The sequence below is a fragment of the Tachypleus tridentatus genome, chromosome 10, assembly GCF_004210375.1.
Source record: "Tachypleus tridentatus isolate NWPU-2018 chromosome 10, ASM421037v1, whole genome shotgun sequence".
Lineage (NCBI taxonomy): Eukaryota > Metazoa > Arthropoda > Merostomata > Xiphosura > Limulidae > Tachypleus > Tachypleus tridentatus.
This window is the reverse complement of record NC_134834.1, coordinates 2,749,375-2,768,269: the sequence shown is the minus strand read 5'-3', so window position 1 is coordinate 2,768,269 and position 18,895 is coordinate 2,749,375. Positions and strand designations below refer to the sequence as shown.

The 18,895-nt window shown below is 33.7% G+C and overlaps 1 protein-coding gene across 1 annotated transcript in view; it reads left to right on the top strand.

Moving 5' to 3' along the window:
• The first annotated feature begins 773 nt into the window (after positions 1-773).
• LOC143228631 (electron transfer flavoprotein-ubiquinone oxidoreductase, mitochondrial-like) overlaps positions 774-18,895 on the top strand; it is a 41,988-nt gene continuing 23,866 nt past the window's right edge. Inside the window, exons 1-8 of the mRNA XM_076459859.1 lie at positions 774-927; positions 1,707-1,783; positions 4,606-4,687; positions 9,352-9,470; positions 12,275-12,352; positions 13,241-13,453; positions 14,436-14,654; positions 15,419-15,584. Of these exons, the coding sequence (XP_076315974.1) occupies positions 783-927; positions 1,707-1,783; positions 4,606-4,687; positions 9,352-9,470; positions 12,275-12,352; positions 13,241-13,453; positions 14,436-14,654; positions 15,419-15,584 (1,099 nt within the window). The 5' untranslated portion in view covers positions 774-782. The remainder of the gene's footprint in view (positions 928-1,706; positions 1,784-4,605; positions 4,688-9,351; positions 9,471-12,274; positions 12,353-13,240; positions 13,454-14,435; positions 14,655-15,418; positions 15,585-18,895) is intronic.

Genomic DNA, 18,895 nt, shown 5'->3' with positions numbered 1-18,895 from the left:
AAATACTGATGTCTGAAGTTAATTCTCTGAAGTTCAATGGTTTATAATGTTTAAATTCTATAAACTTTCCTGGTCAAATATCTGTAATTTCCCAATTAATAAGAGTTAATCATGGCTATATCTTTTGAGGTTTAAAGGATACTAATTGTAGGAAATCAACAATATTATATTGTATGTCCACGTTGGGTTGGTTACCTGTTATTAACGTCAGAGGACGTAGGTTCAGTTGGCAGTCATACTGGTGACCACTAGTATTTTATCTACACATTGCTCATGCCTACTCATAAGAATCTTTTACAAATTTAGGGAACAGATGAGACTTTTGTTGTACACATTGGTTTATAAACCTTGGGCAAGTTTCTCGTAATTTAAGTTGCAACAATATTTGAAGACGTGCTAGTGCTTCTGTAAAACATATATTGTTAATTATTGTACCAGTGAATCTTCTACAAATTTAGGGAATATTGAACAATATAACTGGTTGCATTTCTAAATATATATTTAATGAAAACAAATAGCAATATTAATATAGATATGTAATAGTAAATCCAGTATACACACACATTTGTCAATATTAGATGTGTTTTTATTTGTTCAAATCCTTCTTATACCACATATTTTGTTTTTAATGTTTTATGTCATTGTGTTTCTTAGTATTATTGGACTGCAGTATGAAACCATACTTCAATCATATAACAGAGGTGTTAGTGACTAGACATAAAATGAAACTAGTTTTATTCCAATATCATATTATAATGAAATTTATCTTCACAGACATAAATATGGAACGGTATGTTGATGAAACAGATGTAGTCATCGTTGGAGGAGGTCCTGCTGGAATGTCTGCAGCAATCAGGCTGAAACAGCTTGCTAATGAGCATGGTAAAGAGCTACGTGTATGTCTTGTTGAGAAAGCTGCTGAAATTGGTAAGATTATTTCAAATTCTTTCATCTTTTGTGTGTTACTCACAGAAGCTCAGTTGTTTATATTATGGAAAGCAGGTTTTGATAGCTCACTTTTACTTAACTAAATGGACAAAATCACTTGTGTGTTTAAGTATTCTGATCCTCAGTGAATACACAAGTGACATTAAACTAACAAACTCAGTCCCAGATGGAGCAACTACAACTACCATGTGGAAACTTTCTATTAAGTTTCATATTTAGTTCTCAGTTACTCAGCTTTAGTTTTAGGTATTCACAATAGAGCAATCCGGCATGGACTGATAGTTAGGGCACATGCAACTGTTGGTCAAAAGTTCAAACCCTGTCTCTGAAGAATCTGTATCATTATAGCACTACAGTTCATTTTTTATGTTTACTGGTAAAAGAACAGTCCAACAGCTGGTGGTGTTGACTACTTACATTCCCTTTAGTCTATCAAACAAACACAAGTAAAGAAGTGAGTTCATGAATAGTTGTGTTTTGGAAGCATCAGTTCTTGGGTTTGTACAGGGGTTGGCCCCCTTGAAAATGTTGTTAATTTCTAATATATTTTACAAAAGAACAGAAAAATATGTGAAACTCACTAAACAAGCTCAATTCAAATATGATCTCAAATCCTAATTTTAACACTGATGTGACTATTTTATTCTGGTCTCATTTCTTTCTGGTCTAATTATTTCTTAAAGTAACTTACTCACCCAAATAATTTATGTTGATATTTAAGTTGTAAGTAACCAATGGATTTATCCTTTGTTTTGTAGGTGGTCATACTTTGTCAGGAACTTGCCTTGAACCTCGTGCTCTGGATGAGTTGATTCCAGACTGGAAGGAAAAAGGAGTGAGTTTATGTTTTTTAAGACAGGATAATTTCTCTTGTTAGCAAAATGGTTGGCACTGTGTTAGGACAAGAGAACATATTGTCATCCTTTCCATTTAATATAGCTAATTCTTTCACGACATTACACAACATAAATTTTAATACGATGGTAATGATTCACTGGTTCCTGTTGACAGTTGAATGAGTCAGGGTTAGAATATTTATCATTGTTTAGACTTCCTATATACAAAGAGCATCATATGGTACCAGTATATGCCAGAAAATATAAACTTAAGAGTGCTCGCCAATTAAACCTTAATAAAAACAGTGTTTAACACTATATATTAAGTTTTGTTGTCATGTCATGTCAAAAGCACAGAGAATTGTCTGTAAAGCAGAGAGTTCACAGAAAAGCTTTAGATGATGCTGATTGGACTCTCCGACAAATTGGTGCAGAATTGAAATGTTCCACAAACGCTGCCAAATGCATCCTAGAACATGAAACTGAGATAAGTAAATTTAAAAATAAGAAAGGAAGAGGTAGAACACATAAACTCAGTGATGTTAAATATGTTTGTTTATGAAGTCTTCAAGACAGTAGTAAGACTGTCACTGATATCAAGCATGACACAAACAACATGTGCCAAATAACAGAACAGTGTCCAGATCTACAGTATGAAGAACACTGAACCAGAATGGAATATTTGGTTATGTACCAGTTTAAAACCTTTACTTTGACATACAAACATTGTCAAGAAACTGAAAGTTGGTAAAAAAGTACCAAAACTGGACTGTTGATGATTGGAAACTGGTTTTATGGATGGATAAGTCCAAGTTTGAAATATTTAGTTATAAACATAAGTTGTAAATCTGGTAGAAGAAAGGTGAAAGATGCTTACCTCAGTGCATAGCACCTACCATGAAACATGAGGGGAGGCAGTGTAATGGTTAGAGAGTGTTTTTTTTATTGAGGTAACAAGAGATATTTACAAAATAGATGGAATAATGGACCAGGTCAAGTACCATCAGATATTGATCCATCATGGTATACCAAGCAGTTTATGTATTATTGGTAAATGATTTTACTATCAAGAAGATAATAACCCCAAACACACATCCAACCTATGTAGAAACTGTTTAGTTAAGAAAGAAGCTACTGGACTCATTCAAATGATACATTATCATTCACAGATCACTGATCTTAACCTATCTGAACAGATCTGGGATCTGATGGATCAAAAACTTGACAAATCAAAAGTTACTTTCAAAGAAACTTTATGCGAGTGCATTAGAGACATTTGGAGTAAAATCCCAAAGAACACTTTGATTAAATATGTTACAACAATGCCTGAAATACTGTCTGTAGTTATTAAAGTAAAATGAGATACACAAAATATTAACTGTTCAACTCAAACACTTCCACTGAGTATTAATAAAATTGTGATGTTTTTTTTCTCTGAAAGTAGCCTGAAAACTAATTTTGGACTATGTCATTACACTTTTGCACAGTACTGTACGTGATAGAAACAAGAGCATTCTGTGTTCAACACATGCATGTATTTCACTTCTGAGTTTGTCTGTTAGTCTAGTACTTTTTTAAAACTATTATTGAGAAATTACATTTTTATTACCAAAAATGATAAACCTGAAGTCTAGTTTATTGTTCAGTTTAACACTTTCTCTGAGTTTTATCAGTTGTAGCCCTGAACTAGATTTTCTATTAGTATCTTAAACAGCTGAACAATTTAGAAAAATAAATTACTATATTCAGTGCTGCATGTTCCTGAAAACATGTACAGATATAGTTCACTTTGGTGAATAAAATACAGTTACCAATACATATAATACATTATAGCTAATTTCATACATTCTACATGAAATAAGTGTCATTTTGAAGTATTCCAGATGTGAAATTTATCTTAAAAGTTTTGTCAGTTAAACCATGGGTAATTAATGTACATGTAGCTTTCATACGTGAATAGTTTTAAGCAAAATATCTAACTTCATCATCCGAATTAGATTATATTAAAGATAACAAGTAATGAGTTAATCTGGATAAATTTATAGATGCTGATTTCACTAATAGTACAGGGTGTTCGGAAAGTCACTGTGCACTTGTATATTTATCAACAGACATGTTTCAATATAGAATACAGGAGGTAAATATGAATGACAATTATAAACAATGTTGAAAGTGACCCTTGTTGACATCAATACAGGCCTGGATCCTTCTTATTTTGTTTCTAAACACCGCTATCAGTTGCTGGCTTGAAATAGACTGAATAAAATATGATTACAAAATAGCACAGTGACTTTCCGAACACCCTGTAGTTAGATGTATTAGTTTCTTACAAATAGTGTAATTAATTTTCAGTTATTTCAAGAATACAGTAGTTAGCTTGGATTATTTTGCTTTGTTCGTGTAATTATACACAGGTTGTTGATGCTAGGCAAGACATGATTTTTCTTTTTTGCTATAATTTCAAACAGTCATTAGCAGTCTTAGTTCTTCATGTGAGACAATAATCCACTCTTACTTACATTGGCATGTAAAGTAATATTATAATAACAGTAATAAGTAATTAAATGAAGTAAAAATAACGTTATATTGCTATCTTCCTGTGATTGATGGTTTCAAACAGGGAAGGTGGCACAGCTAATAATATTAGTGGTTGTTTAAGGAATTATGAGAAATGTTTTTAAAATCATGCTGAAATTAGTTGGTTATCGGAATGTGTTTATTTTTCAACCACTCCAAGGAGCTTGCAGTTTTAGTTCTAAACGTACCATTTTAGTGGTGTTAACAGTATTTTTGTTGTTAAAGGTTTTGTTTTGTATTTCAGGCTCCCCTTAACACTGCAGTGACACAAGACTTGTTTGGGATTCTCACAAAAAAACATAGAATTCCAGTTCCTATCTTTAAAGGTAAGAGAAACATTCACATCCATATGAAGTGTCAGATTTTCTGTAGAGTGTTTTACTTCCATGTCAAATTAATTCATAATGTTACAAGCAGATTCAAAATCAAGTATTAACTTTCTTGTTAAAACCATGTAGCTCAGTGGCTTTAATTAATATTACTCTATCAGAACCAGGTAGCTCAGTGGCTTCTTTAATTAATATTACTCTATCAGAACCAGGTAGCTCAGTGGCTTTAATTAATATTACTCTATCAGAACAAAGTAGCTCAGTGGCTTTTTTAATTAATATTACTCTATCAGAACCAGGTAGCTCAGTGGCTTCTATAATTAATATTACTCTATCAGAACCAGGTAGCTCAGTGGCTTCTTTAATTAATATTACTCTATCAGAACCAGGTAGCTCAGTGGCTTTAATTAATATTACTCTATCAGAACCAGGTAGCTCAGTGGCTTCTTTAATTAATATTACTCTATCAGAACCAGCTAACTCAGTGGCTTTAATTAATATTACTCTATCAGATCTAGGTAGCTCAGTGGCTTCTTTAATTAATATTACTCTATCAGAACCAGGTAGCTCAGTGGCTTTAATTAATATTACTCTATCAGAACCAGGTGGCTCAGTGGCTTTAATTAATATTACTCTATCAGAACCAGGTGGCTCAGTTGCTTTAATTAATATTACTCTATCAGATCCAGGTAGCTCAGTGGATTCTTTAATTAATATTACTCGATCAGATCCAGCTAGCTCAGTGGCTTTAATTAATATTACTCTATCAGAACCAGGTAGCTCAGTGGCTTCTTTAATTAATATTACTCTATCAGAACCAGCTAACTCAGTGGCTTTAATTAATATTACTCTATCAGATCTAGGTAGCTCAGTGGCTTCTTTAATTAATATTACTCTATCAGAACCAGGTAGCTCAGTGGCTTTAATTAATATTACTCTATCAGAACCAGGTGGCTCAGTGGCTTTAATTAATATTACTCTATCAGAACCAGGTGGCTCAGTGGCTTTAATTAATATTACTCTATCAGATCCAGGTAGCTCAGTGGCTTTAATTAATATTACTCTATCAGATCCAGGTAGCTCAGTGGCTTCTATAATTAATATTACTCTATCACAACCAGGTAGCTCAGTGGCTTCTTTAATTAATATTACTCCATCGGAACCAGGTAGCTCAGTGGCTTCTTTAATTAATATTATTCTATCAGAACCAGGTAGCTCAGTGTCTTCTATAATTAATATTACTCTATCAGAACCAGGTAGCTCAGTGGCTTCTTTAATTAATATTACTCTATCAGAACCAGGTAGCTCAGTGGCTTTAATTAATATTACTCTATCAGAACCAGGTAGCTCAGTGGATTCTTTAATTAATATTACTTGATCAGATCCAGCTAGCTCAGTGGCTTTAATTAATATTACTCTATCAGAACAAGTTAGCTCAGTGGATTCTTTAATTAATATTACTCGATCAGATTCAGCTAGCTCAGTGGCTTTAATTAATATTACTCTATCAGAACCAGGTAGCTCAGTGGCTTTAATTAATATTACTCTATCAGATCTAGGTAGCTCAGTGGCTTTAATTAATATTACTCTATCAGAACCAGGTAGCTCAGTGGCTTTAATTAATATTACTCTATCAGATCTAGGTAGCTCAGTGGCTTCTTTAATTAATATTACTCTATCAGAACCAGCTAGCTCAGTGGCTTCTTTAATTAATATTACTCTATCAGAACCAGCTAGCTCAGTGCCTTTAATTAATATTACTCTATCAGATCCAGGTAGCTCAGTGGCTTCTTTAATTAATATTACTCTATCAGAACCAGGTAGCTCAGTGGCTTCTATAATTAATATTACTCTATCAGAACCAGGTAGCTCAGTTGCTTTAATTAATATTACTCTATCAGATCTGGTAGCTCAGTGGCTTTAATTAATATTACTCTATCAGAACCAGGTAGCTCAGTGGCTTTAATTAATATTACTCTATCAGAACCAGGTGGCTCAGTGGCTTCTTTAATTAATATTACTCTATCAGAACCAGCTAACTCAGTGGCTTTAATTAATATTACTCTATCAGATCTAGGTAGCTCAGTGGCTTCTTTAATTAATATTACTCTATCAGAACCAGGTAGCTCAGTGGCTTTAATTAATATTACTCTATCAGAACCAGGTGGCTCAGTGGCTTTAATTAATATTACTCTATCAGATCCAGGTAGCTCAGTGGCTTTAATTAATATTACTCTATCAGAACCAGGTAGCTCAGTGGCTTTAATTAATATTACTCTATCAGAACCAGGTAGCTCAGTGGCTTCTTTAATTAATATTATTCTATCAGAACCAGGTAGCTCAGTGTCTTCTATAATTAATATTACTCTATCAGAACCAGGTAGCTCAGTGGCTTCTTTAATTAATATTACTCTATCAGAACCAGGTAGCTCAGTGGCTTTAATTAATATTACTCTATCAGAACCAGGTAGCTCAGTGGATTCTTTAATTAATATTACTTGATCAGATCCAGCTAGCTCAGTGGCTTTAATTAATATTACTCTATCAGAACAAGTTAGCTCAGTGGATTCTTTAATTAATATTACTCGATCAGATTCAGCTAGCTCAGTGGCTTTAATTAATATTACTCTATCAGAACCAGGTAGCTCAGTGGCTTTAATTAATATTACTCTATCAGATCTAGGTAGCTCAGTGGCTTTAATTAATATTACTCTATCAGAACCAGGTAGCTCAGTGGCTTTAATTAATATTACTCTATCAGATCTAGGTAGCTCAGTGGCTTCTTTAATTAATATTACTCTATCAGAACCAGCTAGCTCAGTGGCTTCTTTAATTAATATTACTCTATCAGAACCAGCTAGCTCAGTGCCTTTAATTAATATTACTCTATCAGATCCAGGTAGCTCAGTGGCTTCTTTAATTAATATTACTCTATCAGAACCAGGTAGCTCAGTGGCTTCTATAATTAATATTACTCTATCAGAACCAGGTAGCTCAGTTGCTTTAATTAATATTACTCTATCAGATCTGGTAGCTCAGTGGCTTTAATTAATATTACTCTATCAGAACCAGGTAGCTCAGTGGCTTTAATTAATATTACTCTATCAGAACCAGGTGGCTCAGTGGCTTCTTTAATTAATATTACTCTATCAGAACCAGCTAACTCAGTGGCTTTAATTAATATTACTCTATCAGATCTAGGTAGCTCAGTGGCTTCTTTAATTAATATTACTCTATCAGAACCAGGTAGCTCAGTGGCTTTAATTAATATTACTTTATCAGAACCAGGTGGCTCAGTGGCTTTAATTAATATTACTCTATCAGATCCAGGTAGCTCAGTGGCTTTAATTAATATTACTCTATCAGATCCAGGTAGCTCAGTGGCTTCTATAATTAATATTACTCTATCACAACCAGGTAGCTCAGTGGCTTCTTTAATTAATATTACTCCATCGGAACCAGGTAGCTCAGTGGCTTCTTTAATTAATATTATTCTATCAGAACCAGGTAGCTCAGTGTCTTCTATAATTAATATTACTCTATCAGAACCAGGTAGCTCAGTGGCTTCTTTAATTAATATTACTCTATCAGAACCAGGTAGCTCAGTGGCTTTAATTAATATTACTCTATCAGAACCAGGTAGCTCAGTGGATTCTTTAATTAATATTACTTGATCAGATCCAGCTAGCTCAGTGGCTTTAATTAATATTACTCTATCAGAACAAGTTAGCTCAGTGGATTCTTTAATTAATATTACTCGATCAGATTCAGCTAGCTCAGTGGCTTTAATTAATATTACTCTATCAGAACCAGGTAGCTCAGTGGCTTTAATTAATATTACTCTATCAGATCTAGGTAGCTCAGTGGCTTTAATTAATATTACTCTATCAGATCCAGGTAGCTCAGTGGCTTTAATTAATATTACTCTATCAGATCCAGGTAGCTCAGTGGCTTCTATAATTAATATTACTCTATCACAACCAGGTAGCTCAGTGGCTTCTTTAATTAATATTACTCCATCGGAACCAGGTAGCTCAGTGGCTTCTTTAATTAATATTATTCTATCAGAACCAGGTAGCTCAGTGTCTTCTATAATTAATATTACTCTATCAGATCCAGGTAGCTCAGTGGCTTCTATAATTAATATTACTCTATCACAACCAGGTAGCTCAGTGGCTTCTATAATTAATATTACTCTATCGGAACCAGGTAGCTCAGTGGCTTCTTTAATTAATATTATTCTATCAGAACCAGGTAGCTAAGTGGCTTCTTCAAGTAACATTACTCTATCAGATCCAGGTTAGTTAATAACATTTATCATCAATATTACTCTGTTAGAACCACATTCATACAGTCAACAAATCCAATAATCTTCCCCTCATATTTCAACACATGGTTTCATTGATAATGATATTAGTAAATATTTTGGTGTGTGTTTAATGATGTAGTATTATTCTGATAATATAACACATGACGGTTTGAACTTTTACTTACCTGTTGATAGTTTCCACTACACTTTTGTTTGGTCATGTGATATCACCCTTATAATGCTACACGTGATAATTTGAACAGTTTTAACCAAAGGTTACCGAATGGTAATTCTAATAAAACATAAATATAATGTTTTTGTCATATACACTTATGTATATGTTTTTTTTCAGGCCTTCCAATCTACAATCATGGTAACTATCTCGTACGTTTAGGCAATTTAGTTCGCTGGCTCGGTCATCAGGCAGAGAATCTTGGTGTGGAGATATACCCTGGATGTGCAGCTACTGAAGTATGTGTTTAATTAATTCTACTTTCATCTAGTTAAAGTACACTCCAACACATTGAGAACAGAGTTGGTGTGGAGAGTTACCCTGGATGTACAGCTACTGAAGTACGTGTTTAATTAATTCTACTTTAATCTAGTTAAAATACACTCCCATCTGTTGAGAATGGAATTGGTGTGGAGATGCACTGTGAATGTACAGCTACTGAAGTATGTGTTTAATTAATTCTACTTTCATCTAGTTAAAATACACTCCCATATGTTGAGTATGAAATTGGTGTGGAGATGTACCCTGGACTTACAGCAACTGAAGTTTGTGTTTAATTAATTCTACTTTTACCTAGTTAAAATACACTCCCATATGTTGAGAATGGAATTGGTGTGGAGATATACACTGTATGTACAGAAACTGATGTATGTGTTTAATTAATTGCACTTTCATCTAGTTAAAATACACTCCAATACATTGAGAACAGAATTGGTGTGGAGATTTACCCTGGATGTACAGCTACTGAAGTATGTGTTTAATTAATTCTACTTTAATATAGTTAAAATACACTCCCATCTGTTGAGAATGGAATTGGTGTGGAGATGTACTGTGAATGTACAGCTACTGAAGTATGTGTTTAATTAATTCTACTTTCATCTAGTTAAAATACACTCCCATATGTTGAGAATGGAATTGGTGTAGTAATATACCCTGGATATGCGGCTACTGAAATATGTTTTTAATTAATTCTACTTTCATTTAGTTAAAATACACTCCCATATGTTGAGAATGGAATTGATGTGGAAATATATTCTGCATGTGCAGCTACTGAAGTATGTGTTTAATTAATTCTACTTTCACCTAGTTAAAATACACTCCCATGTGTTGAGAATGGAATTGGTGTGGAAATATACCCTGGATGTACAGCAACTGAAGTATGTGTTTAATTAATTCTACTTTCATCTAGTTAAAATACACTCCCATATGTTGAGAATGGAATAGGTGTGGAGATATACCCTGGATGTGCAACTACTGAAGTATGTGTTTAATTAAATCTTCTTTAATCTCGTTAAAGTACACTCCCACACATTGAGGATGGAATTGGTGTGGAGATTTACCCTGGATGTACAGCAACTGAAGTATGTGTTTAATTAATTCTACTTTCACCTACTTAAAATACACTCCCATATGTTGAGTATGAAATTGGTGTGGAGATATACCCTGGATATACAGAAACTGATGTATGTGTTTAATTAATTGCACTTTCATCTAGTTAAAATACACTCCAACACATTGAGAACATAATTGGTGTGGATATTTACCCTGGATGTACAGCAACTGAAGTATGTGTTTAATTAATTCTACTTTCACCTACTTAAAATACACTCCCATATGTTGAGTATGAAATTGGTGTGGAGATATACCCTGGATATACAGAAACTGATGTATGTGTTTAATTAATTGCACTTTCATCTAGTTAAAATACACTCCAACACATTGAGAACATAATTGGTGTGGATATTTACCCTGGATGTACAGCTACTGAAGTACGTGTTTAATTAATTCTACTTTAATCTAGTTAAAATACACTCCCATATGTTGAGAATGGAATTGGTGTAGTAATATATCGTGGATGTGCAGCTCCTGAGGTATGTGTTTAATTAATTTTACTTTTACCTAGTTAAAATACACTCCCATATGTTGAGAATGGAATTGGTGTGGAGATATACCCTGCATGTGCAGCTACTGAAGTATGTGTTTAATTAATTCTACTTTCATTTAGTTAAAATACACTCCCATATCTTGAGAATGGAATTGGTGTAGTAATATACCCTGGATGTGCAGCTACTGAAGTATGTGTTTAATTAATTCTACTTTCATCTAGTTAAAATACACTCCCATATCTTGAGAATGGAATTGGTGTAGTAATATATCCTGCATGTGCAGCTACTGAAGTATGTGTTTAATTAATTCTACTTTTACCAAGTTAAAATACACTCCCATATGTTGAGAATGGAATTGGTGTAGTAATATACCCTGGATGTACAGCTACTGAAGTATGTGTTTAATTAATTCTACTTTCATGTAGTTAAAATACACTCCCATATCTTGAGAATGGAATTGGTGTAGTAATATACCCTAGAATTACAGCAACCGAAGTATGTGTTTAATTAATTCTACTTTCATCTAGTTAAAATACACTCCCATATGGTGAGAATGGAATAGGTGTGGAGATGTACTTTGGATATAACAAGTTATGATGGTCTTCACACCTTGGTTATTTAGGTCCAACAAGTTATGATGGTCTTCACACCTTGGTTATTTAGGTCCAACAAGTTATGATGGTTTTTAAACCTCCGTTATCTAGGTCCAACCTGTTGTGGTGGTTTTCAAACCTCAGTCATCTATGTCCAAGGAGTTATGATGGTTTTCAGACCTTGGTTATCTAGGTCCAACAAGTTATGACTACATATTTGTATGTTGTTATTTTAAAGTTTGTGCAAACAGAATGTATTTAACAAACAAAGTTATTAAGTCATCAGCTGTCGTTATGTGTTTTAAGTTATTAAATTTGTTCATTAATAGATTTCTCATGAAAGAACATTTATTTGTGTGTATGGAACACATTTCTGTGTTTTGTCTGTGATTTAAAACATTATTGGAATATATTCTGTTATATGTGATAGCTCTGTAATTTGTAAAAACTGATTTTTAGGTCTGTTTCTACTTATGGTTACTGAGCAGAAGTTAGGATACATCTATTACATATACTTTGTACAACAGTCATGGAATGTTAAAGAAGGATGTCTGTCTTTTGTAGGTTTTATTTCATACAGATGGAAGTGTCAAAGGAATTGCTACCAATGATGTTGGAATTGCTAAAGATGGATCACCCAAGGTGAATAGAAGTCTCTTGTTGTTGGACTTTAATTCTGGTCATTCAAGTCATTTGTAATAAGTAAGGTCATCTCAGTTGTTAATTACTATCATTGGTTCATCAGGTTTCTATAAATTGTTCTTAGTTAGACAGGTGAAAAACGTTTATTTTCAACAGAATTTTGATTAATTACACTATGTAACAAAATTTTTACTGTTTCTTGTTCCTGGACAGAAAGTGTTATTTCCTAATTTCTTATGCCTAAAGTAAATGGAAAAGATCTATTTTTCTCTTCAAACTTTGCTTTTGTGACTTGGGATTGTATAACAAAAACATGATGAGAGACTATATTTGGGAGCTGATACGTGAAAGTGATTTACATTAGTCACAAATCTAGAAAAACTACTCGCTTCTAAACATGTTTGTGTAACTTTAGCATAAATACATGTAAATCTTGATTCATATGTTGTTTTATTCAGACCTCATGTCAATGAAAATGTGCAAATTTGTCCATTTTTACATAGAAAATAGGTTAATTTCTAAATTTCATTATCTGGGTCACAAAAGCAAAGTTTGTAGGGAATAATGGCCATTTTCTGTACTTTTGCAACATAAGTAATTAAGAAATAACACATACTATCCAGGAACAAAATCTGTGTTACATAGTGTTAGTTGTGTTACATAGTGTTATTTGTGCTACATAGTGTTATTTGTGCTACATAGTGTTATCTTACAGTTAGTAACATTGGAATAACATATCTGAATTTCTCATGATTTTAGTTGCATTTTCTCATACAAAGTATTGTGCCTCTGTTGTAGGTTCTTAGATCTTCATTGTGGTTATTACTAAACTGAAACACATCTGCTTCTTTGAATGTAATGTTAATTACTAGTTGACTGAACTTCCAGGGAACCTTTGAACGAGGAATGGAGTTTCATGCCAGGTGTACAATTTTTGCTGAAGGTTGTCATGGTCATTTAAGCAAACAGCTCTATAAAAGATTTAACTTGAGGAAGAACTGTGAGCCCCAGACTTATGGTATTGGTTTCAAAGAACTGTGGGAAGTAGATCCAGCTAAGCACATCCCTGGACGAGTGGAACACACAGTTGGGTGGCCTCTCGTAAGAAATTCCTAACTTCTCTCATTTCTGTCACTTATTAAAAATTCTTACTGCCCTAGATTGTAATTACATGTCTCATTAAGAATATGCACTCATACATACATTAATATTTTTAAAACTAATATAATTAGTTTTGCCATGAATCAAGTCTGAAGATGTACAAAACATAGTTACAACTTCTGATCCATATTTATATGTACAGAATGTCATGGTTTATGAATATTATGAAGCTACATTCTGCAGGTTGGGTAAAGTCTACTGATTTCTTGCACTGGCTATCATATTTTAAGTTTCTCTTACAGTGTACCAGTCTGGTTTCAGTCCACCTATACTTACACGAAATGAATATATAATTATTATATAGATAAGTATTACTCATTGTCTGATGTTGTACACTGTTTTAAGTATTACTCATTGTCTGATGTTGTACACTGTTTTAAGTATTACTCATTGTTTGATGTTGTACACTGTTTAAAGTATTACTCATTGTTTGATGTTGTACACTGTTTTAAGTATTACTCATTGTTTGATGTTGTACACTGTTTTAAGTATTACTTACTGTTTGATGTTGTACACTGTTTTAAGTATTACTCATTGTTTGATGTTGTACACTGTTTTAAGTATTACTCATTGTTTGATGTTGTACACTGTTTGAAGTATTACTTACTGTTTGATGTTGTACACTGTTTTAAGTATTACTCATTGTTTGATGTTGTACACTGTTTTAAGTATTACTCATTGTTTGATGTTGTACACTGTTTTAAGTATTACTTACTGTTTGATGTTGTACACTGTTTTAAGTATTACTCATTGTTTGATGTTGTACACTGTTTTAAGTATTACTCATTGTTTGATGTTGTACACTGTTTTAAGTATTACTCATTGTTTGATGTTGTACACTGTTTTAAGTATTACTCATTGTTTGATGTACACTGTTTTAAGTATTACTCATTGGTTGATGTCTTCTGGGTGTTGTTTTAAGGAAAGAACAGTCTATGGCGGGTCATTTCTTTATCATTTGAATGAAGAACAACCACTAGTATCGATAGGTTTTGTAATTGGCTTGGATTACAAGAACCCTTACCTGAATCCATATAGAGAATTTCAAAGGTTTAAACTTCACCCACATATACAACCAGTCTTAGAAGGAGGGAGACGGATTGGTTATGGAGCACGAGCCCTGAATGAAGGAGGTATCCAGGTGAGGTTTGTTCTCACTTTGAGAATTGTGAGCTAAAATAAAGTGAAATTACTGTTACCTCTAGAGCTACATAAAAAAAGATCCAAACATTCTTTAAATGAACTTTAAATATATGAAAAAGCTGAATTTATTAGTAATTTAATTGTTGTATTATCTGTTTCACATGAGATTTAACAAAACTAGCATTATTAGAGGTTGGTAGTGTATGTTGTTTTGAATATTATTAAATTTTGTTCAAAGGTAGATAAAAAAGTTACATCTAACACTTTCAAGGTTTGATACAGCAGTAACGATTGTGTTAAAAGTTTGTTGTTAATAAAGGTTTGATACAGTAGTAACGATTGTGTTAAAAGTTTGTTGTTAATAAAGGTTTGATACAGTAGTAACGATTGTGTTAAAAGTTTGTTGTTAATAAAGGTTTGATACAGTAGTCAGTAATGATTGTGTTGAAGTTTGTTGTTAATAAAGGTTTGATACAGCAGTAATGATTGTGTTAAAACTTTGTTGTTAATAAAGGTTTGATACAGTAGTCAGTAATGATTGTGTTGAAGTTTGTTGTTAATAAAGGTTTGATACAGTAGTCAGTAATGATTGTGTTAAAAGTTTGTTGTTAATAAAGGTTTGATACAGTGGTAACAAGAGTGATCACCATACCATCACATTTTTGGTATTGTTAGTGACTGTATGTTGTTAAAATTATGGTGTATTTATTCACACTATATGTGAAAAATGTATTATCATTTCCACTGTGCTATTTGTTTCAGAGTATTCCAAAATTAACCTTTCCTGGTGGTTGTTTAGTGGGCTGTAGTCCTGGCTTTATGAATGTTACTAAAATTAAAGGAACACATAATGCAATGAAGAGTGCTGCACTAGCTGCAGAGAGCGTGATTCAAACTGTGTGTGAAGAAGGGTCAACAAGAAGTCAGGGTGAGCAGTCCTCACTACTGAGGACAGTAATAATATCATAAGGAAATGTTTTTATGTACAGGGTGAGCAGTCCTCACTACCGAGGACAGTAATAATATCATAAGGAAATGTTTTTATGTACAGGGTTAGCAGTCCTCACTACTGAGGACAGTAATAATATCATAAGGAAATGTTTTTATGCACAGGGTGAGCAGTCCTCACTACTGAGGACAGTAATAATATCATAAAGAAATGTTTTTATGCACAGGGTGAGCAGTCCTCACTACTGAGGACAGTAATAATATCATAAGGAAATGTTTTTATTTACAGGGTGAGCAGTCCTCACTACTGAGGACAGTAATATCATAAGGAAATGTTTTTATGCACAGGGTGAGCAGTCCTCACTATTGAGGACAGTAATAATATCATAAGGAAATGTTTTTATGCACAGGGTGAGCAGTCCTCACTCCCACGAACAGTAATAATATCATAAAGAAATGTTTTTATGTACAGGGTGAGCAGTCCTCATTACCGAGAACAGTAATAATATCATAAGGAAATGTTTTTATGTACAGGGTGAGCAGTCCTCATTACCGAGAACAGTAATAATATCATAAGGAAATGTTTTTATGTACAGGGTGAGCAGTCCTCACTACTGAGAACAGTAATATAATAAGGAAATGTTTTTTATGTACAGGGTGAGCAGTCCTCACTACTGAGGACAGTAATAATATCATAAGGAAATGTTTTTATTTACAGGGTGAGCAGTCCTCACTACTGAGGACAGTAATATCGTAAGGAAATGTTTTTATGTACAGGGTGAGCAGTCCTCATTACTGAGATCAGTAATAATATCATAAGGAAATGTTTTTATGTACAGGGTGAGCAGTCCTCACTACTGAGGACAGTAATAATATCATAAGGAAATGTTTTTTATGCACAGGGTGAGCAGTCCTCACTACTGAGGACAGTAATAATATCATAAAGAAATGTTTTTTATGCACAGGGTGAGCAGTCCTCACTACTGAGGACAGTAATAATATCATAAGGAAATGTTTTTTATGCACAGGGTGAGCAGTCCTCACTACTGAGGACAGTAATAATATCATAAAGAAATGTTTTTTATGCACAGGGTGAGCAGTCCTCACTACTGAGGACAGTAATAATATCATAAGGAAATGTTTTTTTATTTACAGGGTGAGCAGTCCTCACTACTGAGGACAGTAATATCATAAGGAAATGTTTTTTATGAACAGGGTGAGCAGTCCTCACTACTGAGGACAGTAATAATATCATAAGGAAATGTTTTTTATGTACAGGGTGAGCAGTCCTCACTACCGAGGACAGTAATAATATCATAAGGAAATGTTTTTTATGTACAGGGTGAGCAGTCTTCATTACCGAGAACAGTAATAATATCATAAGGAAATGTTTTTTATGTACAGGGTGAGCAGTCCTCATTACTGAGGACAGTAATAATATCATAAGGAAATGTTTTTATGTACAGGGTGAGCAGTGCTCACTACTGAGGACAGTAATAATATCATAAAGAAATGTTTTTATGCACAGGGTGAGCAGTCCTCACTACTGAGGACAGTAATAATATCATAAGGAAATGTTTTTATGCACAGGGTGAGCAGTCCTCACTACTGAGGACAGTAATAATATCATAAAGAAATGTTTTTTATGCACAGGGTGAGCAGTCCTCACTACTGAGGACAGTAATAATATCATAAGGAAATGTTTTTATTTACAGGGTGAGCAGTCCTCACTACTGAGGACAGTAATATCATAAGGAAATGTTTTTATGCACAGGGTGAGCAGTCCTCACTACTGAGGACAGTAATAATATCATAAAGAAATGTTTTTATGCACAGGGTGAGCAGTCCTCACTACTGAGGACAGTAATAATATCATAAGGAAATGTTTTTATTTACAGGGTGAGCAGTCCTCACTACTGAGGACAGTAATATCATAAGGAAATGTTTTTTATGCACAGGGTGAGCAGTCCTCACTACTGAGGACAGTAATAATATCATAAGGAAATGTTTTTATGCACAGGGTGAGCAGTCCTCACTCCCGCGAACAGTAATAATATCATAAAGAAATGTTTTTATGTACAGGGTGAGCAGTCCTCATTACCGAGAACAGTAATAATATCATAAGGAAATGTTTTTATGTACAGGGTGAGCAGTCCTCATTACCGAGAACAGTAATAATATCATAAGGAAATGTTTTTATGTACAGGGTGAGCAGTCCTCACTACTGAGAACAGTAATATAATAAGGAAATGTTTTTATGTACAGGGTGAGCAGTCCTCACTACTGAGGACAGTAATAATATCATAAGGAAATGTTTTTATGTACAGGGTGAGCAGTCCTCATTACTGAGGACAGTAATAATATCATAAGGAAATGTTTTTATTTACAGGGTGAGCAGTCCTCACTACTGAGGACAGTAATATCGTAAGGAAATGTTTTTATGTACAGGGTGAGCAGTCCTCATTACTGAGATCAGTAATAATATCATAAGGAAATGTTTTTATGTACAGGGTGAGCAGTCCTCACTACTGAGGACAGTAATAATATCATAAGGAAATGTTTTTATGCACAGGGTGAGCAGTCCTCACTACTGAGGACAGTAATAATATCATAAAGAAATGTTTTTATGCACAGGGTGAGCAGTCCTCACTACTGAGGACAGTAATAATATCATAAGGAAATGTTTTTATGCACAGGGTGAGCAGTCCTCACTACTGAGGACAGTAATAATATCATAAAGAAATGTTTTTTATGCACAGGGTGAGCAGTCCTCACTACTGAGGACAGTAATAATATCATAAGGAAATGTTTTTTATGCACAGGGTGAGCAGTCCTCACTACTGAGGACAGTAATAATATCATAAGGAAATGTTTTTTATGTACAGGGTGAGCAGTCCTCACTACCGAGGACAGTAATAATATCATAAGGAAATGTTTTTTATGTACAGGGTGAGCAGTCTTCATTACCGAGAACAGTAATAATATCATAAGGAAATGTTTTTTATGTACAGGGTGAGCAGTCCTCACTACTGAGGACAGTAATAATATCATAAGGAAATGTTTTTTATGTACAGGGTGAGCAGTCCTCACTACTGAGGACAGTAATAATATCATAAAGAAATGTTTTTTATGCACAGGGTGAGCAGTCCTCACTACTGAGGACAGTAATAATATCATAAGGAAATGTTTTATGCACAGGGTGAGCAGTCCTCACTACTGAGGACAGTAATAATATCATAAAGAAATGTTTTTATGCACAGGGTGAGCAGTCCTCACTACTGAGGACAGTAA